The 5,817-nt window shown below is 43.2% G+C and overlaps 1 protein-coding gene across 1 annotated transcript in view; it reads left to right on the forward strand.

Annotated features, from left to right (window-relative positions):
- The window catches only part of PPAP2A (phosphatidic acid phosphatase type 2A), a 196,180-nt gene that overhangs the window by 182,598 nt on the left and 7,765 nt on the right, over positions 1–5,817 (forward strand). The window contains exon 9 of the mRNA XM_010857193.1: positions 348–405. Coding sequence (XP_010855495.1) covers positions 348–405 — 58 coding nt within the window. The remainder of the gene's footprint in view (positions 1–347; positions 406–5,817) is intronic.

Below are 5,817 nucleotides of genomic sequence, written 5' to 3' on the forward strand. Positions count from 1 at the left end.
TAAGCAGGGTGACAATATACAGCCTTGATGAACTCCTTTTCCTATTTGGAACCAGTCTGTTGTTCCATGTCCAGTTCTAACTGTTGCTTCCTGACCTGCATACAGGTTTCTCAAGAGGCAGGTCAGGTGGTCTGGTATTCCCATCTTTCAGAATTTTCCACATTTTATTGTGATCCACACAAGACCCTCCTAGGACTCATTTAAAGTTCCTGTTTAACTGTCCTCCCGCCCCACCCTCAAAGGTAAGGGGAGGGAGCTATATACAATGGGAAAGTGAGATTTATGAAATAAAAAATATTCTCGGTCTCTAGGAGGAAAGATTAATGTTTCTCTTCTTTCTCTTCTAGACTCTCCTTTTATTCGGGCCACTCTTCATTCTCCATGTACTGCATGATGTTCGTGGCAGTAAGTACTTTGGGTCTGTTGGTGGTGGGTTATGTGTGCGGGCACTTCATATATTCGGGTTTGGTGTTTTCTCCTGTGCGAATGCCTCTGACATTCTCATTGGCCTAACTGCCCAAGTCAACTGGAAGCCACTGCTTGTTGCACTAAGTTCAGAAGAGGAATGGATGGCTGCCTGTACTCTGCCAAGGCCAGTTAAAATTGTTTGAAATGACTTTGTCCTTCATCTAGAAGAAGCAGACAGGTGCATTGTATAGCAAGCTGCAAATTGGCAACCTTCAGGATAAGAGGGAATCTTTACTCTTGAAGCAGACAAGTGGTCAAAGCTACTTGTCACTTTTCTGACAGTGGTAGAATCCTAAACAGATCATCAGGTCTGCAAGTCTGGTGCTAAGAATGAGGTGACATGTCCCCTTACTCTGGGCCATGTTTTCTGAAGAGGTTTTCTGGAATATACAGACAGCTCCTGTGTCATCTCAGCAGGTCACTGCTCTGAAATCCGAGCCAAGGTGGTGCTGCTGCTCCTTATAGCCTCTCCCTGAGCCGGAGTCCTGGCCTCATTTGCACAGTGTGGGTGCTGAGTGGCCTGGCTTTCCCTGCGTGGGGGGCTGCTGGGGTGAGGAATTGTGATTATTGGATGTGATGGCAGCTCTGTTGCTCTCATCTGAGCAAGTCTTATTTTCCTTCCACTTGGGGAAACATTGCCCAGACTGCTTTCCATGGACTAGAAAGGTTTCAGCTTCAGGAGCTTGTCATCAGTACAGCCTGCAGGAGCAATTTTAGTTGCACTTGTATTATACAAAGTCAGCAGTGAAGAGTTAGAGAAGACTGGCACCCATATTTTGCATATAAAACTAGAGATGAATGTGTATCGAGAGCAATTAGTGGAAGACCAGGCTTTAGGGCACTACAAGGGGTTTTCAAAGGTCAATTTAACTGACTTATTTTTATCAATCCTCTGTCTCTTTATGTATAAAATTATCAAAATTTGGTGGGAAAAGGAGATCTCTATCCTTACAGATCAGCTGTAATTTTTCTTTGTAAGTGGACTTTTATATAGTTGTGCTGTGTAAATTTGCTGTTGTCTGGCTGTTTTCAGTTACCCTTTCCCCTAAGATCACAAGTACTGTATAATAATTAAATCTATGATGTGGAAAGATTCATGATGTGTATTGTTAAGATTCCCCACTGGAAGTTGGTTGGTTTCATTTAGGAAGAATTTAGTATCAGTTTTACCAGAATCTTACTTTTATTTGAAAAAAACAAACTCCAGAAATTAAAAGCATAAAATTTATAACATGTAAAAATTACAGATGTGTTACATAAAATTCAAATCTACAACTTCAAAACCTTTTCAATAACGCTAATTTTTGGCTTCTTCAACATCTCTGGAAATTGCAAGGCTTTCCTCATGTGTTAATTTTGTGAAGAAGAAACTGTAGCAATTCAACAAAATTCAGAACTTCCTTTTTAAAAAATACCCAAATGTTTTTGAAATTGTGCCATGGGAAATGTGACTTACTTGATGGCAAAAGTGAAAGTTGCTCAGTCATGTCCGACCCTTTGTGACCCCATGGACTGTTCAGTCCATGGAATTCTTTAGGCCACTGGAGTGGGTAGCCTTTCCCTTCTCCAGGGGATCTTCCCAACCCAGGGATTGAACCCAACCTTCCAGCACTGCAGGCAGATTCTTTACCAGCTGAGCCACAAGGGAAGCCCAAGAATATTGGAGTGGGTAGCCTATCCCTTTTCCAGGGGATCTTCCCAATCCAGGAATCGAACCAGGGTCTCTTGCATTGTAGGCAGATTCTTTACCAACTGAGCTATCAGGGAAGAGCTATTTGATGGTAGTAACAACAAATACTGTTCAGTTCATTTATCTTACTAGGAAAAGCTACCATTTTCCCTAAAGGGAGCCACCATTTTTTTTTTCTCTCTCTTTTTAAATAGGGCGTGGGACCAGGGGAGAAGGGAAAGGCTGGAGCTATTAACATATCCTGAGAACTTTCCCTAAAGCAAAGTTTGTGACTACAGTGACTGGCTTTTGAATGTTTGTATGCCCCAGCGCCAGACCCCACCAGGGCTGCTTTTGTGGTTTGTTACTCATTCGTGTGTCATTATCTTTAAGTCCTTCTTCATGAGAGAGACCTAAGAATCTGAGGTTGGTTGATACTGAAGATGATTTGCTTTTACACTACTCTGTTTTGTCTTTCTGATAGCCCCCATGACACAGAAGAGGGATGACTGCCACCCCTTTCACAAATGGGGAAATAGGGGCCTTGGGAGGAGCTGCTAAGGTCTATAAGCTCTCTGGGAATCTCTTGTTAATCAGGCTCCCTTGCTTTGTTGATTTCTTGAGCTGAACCCTAGTCCAGTTATTTTGAAGGTCAGGTGATACAGATCTCTGAAAGTAAGATGTAACATGTAACTTCAACCCAGTCTTTAATTTCAAAGAATATTCTCAGATGTATCATACTCTAGACCTTAAAATTATTTTTGCTCTTCTTTGCTCCTTTGACCTTAAAATATCTGAATATTTGCTCAAACAGAAACATTTAATGAGCTTTTTTTGTGAAATATGAAATTAATGTATGGAGGATAAAACTAGAGAGGGCCTTGATGGCTAGCCTTCCCTGTGGACACTCAGGAACAAACGAAGAGGCAAATAAAGATATATGCAGAGTGCAAATTCGGAGAAGGCAATGGCACCCCACTCCAGTACTCTTGCCTGGAAAATCCCATGGACGGAGGAGCCTGGTAGGCTGCAGTCCATGGGGTCGCAAAGAGTCTGACACGACTGAGCGACTTCACTTTCACGCATTGGAGAAGGAAATGGCAACCCACTCCAGTGTTCTTGCCCGGAGAATCCCCTGGGACAGGGGAGGCTGGTGGGCTGCCGTCTATGGGGTTGCACAGAGTCGGACACGACTGAATGGACTTAGCAGCAGCAGCAGCAACAGCAGAGGGTAAATTACCTCAACTCTAGTTTGGTAATTGGATCTGTATGAGCCATTTAGATTTACAGGTATAATGCAACAACAAATTCTATCATAGACCAAGAACTCTGGAGAAGCAGGCAGGCTACAGCAGCCATGCACGGGTTTCACCGACTCTGAGCAGTGGAAATACTGACTTGATGTAGATGTAGGCTCTAGCTTTTATTTCAGCCCCTGAATACATGGATGTCTCCTTGCTTTCCAGCTTTCATATTTATATACATCACTTAACCACTACCTACCCTCCTGCCCCCTGCCACACACACATTCCTTAGGCAATGACTCATCTTGTTCTCCTAGGCATCTTGGCATCATGGGTCAGTCCCAGATTTGGAAGATGTAGTCATTTAAATCCTGAGGATAGTCTTTGATAGCCCAAACTTCCCTGTCAATTCCTGATACCCAGAAATTAACTTCTAGTTAAAAATGTCCCTTAAAATACCTGACCATCGTTCTTCTCCAGCACACCCTACAGTGCTAGGAGTTAGCCCCCTGAAAAACACCTAGGTTGGTAGGAGCAAAGGGCAGGGCTTCTTTCCATATAGTCAATTGATGTGCAATTGACTCTAACTTCCCTTGACTTTTGCCAAATGCCAGATTCCAAATTTACTTGATTGTTCAGGAAAACAGGCATGGGCTGAAACCGTACTTTTTTCAGTACAGTAAGGAATATAGTTTTCCCCAGCACTGTCATAGGGAGACTGTCACCCTAGATTGCTTATATCACTGCTGTTATAGAAGTTTGTTTGTAAATTACTACGGTTATTTATATCACTGCTGTTATGAACTTTCTGTATAAATTACTCCAGTGGGAACCGAAGTACCTCTCAGTGTGTTATGTTTCAGCTTGGTTTCCCTCCCTGTCAGAATGCCTCACATCTGGGCCTTGCCCCCCGCTGTGCTCAGGTAGTGCTTACCCGCCCAATTTAAGGAGGGATTTGAGGTTTAACTTTAGGAATTTTGTGAATCCTAAAGAAAACTAAGGCATGCCTTTCAGTGCTCTTCTGGCCAGGTCTCTCATCACATGAAGGTGGAACAACAGTGTACTTGGCATGGTCTTAGGCCAAGGTGTATTTCTTGTGTTGAGCACGCTGTTGTTAGTCTAGTTCAGGGGTTGGCAAATATTTTGTTATAGGTCATGTAATATTTAGGCTCTGTAAACCAGGTGCAATCTCAGCTGCATTTTTTTTTTTTTTTCCCCAAATCAGTCAGTTCAGTCACTCAGTTGTGTCTGACTCTTTGCCACCCAATGGGCAGGAGCACGCCAGGCCTCCCTGTCCATCACCAACTCCTGGAGCTTGCCCAAACCCATGTCCATCGAGTCGTTGATGCCATCCAACCATCTCATCTTCTGCCATCCTTTCTCCTCCTGCCTTCAATCTTTCCCAGCATCAGGGTCTTTTCAAATGAGTCAGTTCTTTGCGTCAGGTGGCCAAAGTATTGGGGGTTTCAGCTTCAGCATCAGGCCTTCCAATGAATATTCAGGACTGATCTCCTTTAGGGTGGACTGATTGGATCTCCTTGCAGTCCAAAGGACTCGCAGGAGTCTTCTCCAACACCCCAATTCAAAAGCATCAGTTCTTCGGTGCTCAGCTTTCTTTATAGTCCAACTCTCACATCCATATATGACTACTGGAAAAACTGTAGCTTTGACTAGACAGACCTTTGTTGGCAAAGTAAATGTCCCTGCTTTTTAATATGCTGTCTAGGTTGGTCATAACTTTTCCCCCAAGGAACAAGCATCTTTTAATTTCATGGGTGCAATCACCATCTGCAGTGATTTTGGAGCCCCTAAAAATTGTCTTTGTTTCCATTGTTTCCCCATCTATTCGCCATGAAGTAATGGGACCAGAGGCCATGATCTTAGTTTTTTCAATGTTGAGTTTTTAACCAGCTTTTTCACTCTCCTGTCTTACTTTCAAGAGGCTCTGTAGTTCTTCTTCACTTTCTGCCATAAGGGTGGTGTTACCTGTATCAGAGGTTATTGGTATTTCTCCTGGCAATCTTGATTCCAGCTTGTGCTTCTTCCAGCCCGGCATTTCGCATGATGTACTCTGCATATAAGTTAAATAAGCAGGGTGACAATATACACCCTTGATGTATTCCTTTCCCAATTTGGAACCAGTCTGTTGTTCCACGTCCAGTTCTAACTGTTGCTTCTTAACCTTTCATACTGTTCGTCGGGTTCTCAAGGCAAGAATACTGAGGTGGTTTGCTATTCCCTGCTCCAGTGGACCACGTTTTCTCAGAACTCTCCACCATGATCCATCCATCTTGGGTGGCCCTACCCAGCATGGCTCATAGTTTCATTGAGTTAGACAAGACTGTGGTCCATATGATCACATTTCAAATAACTGTTTAAAAATGTGAAAATAATCCCTTGACTCTAGTTGAAATTTGGGTGGAGGGACCCTCTTAT

Source organism: Bison bison, unplaced genomic scaffold, assembly GCF_000754665.1.
Source record: "Bison bison bison isolate TAMUID 2011002044 unplaced genomic scaffold, Bison_UMD1.0 scf7180017864378, whole genome shotgun sequence".
Lineage (NCBI taxonomy): Eukaryota > Metazoa > Chordata > Mammalia > Artiodactyla > Bovidae > Bison > Bison bison.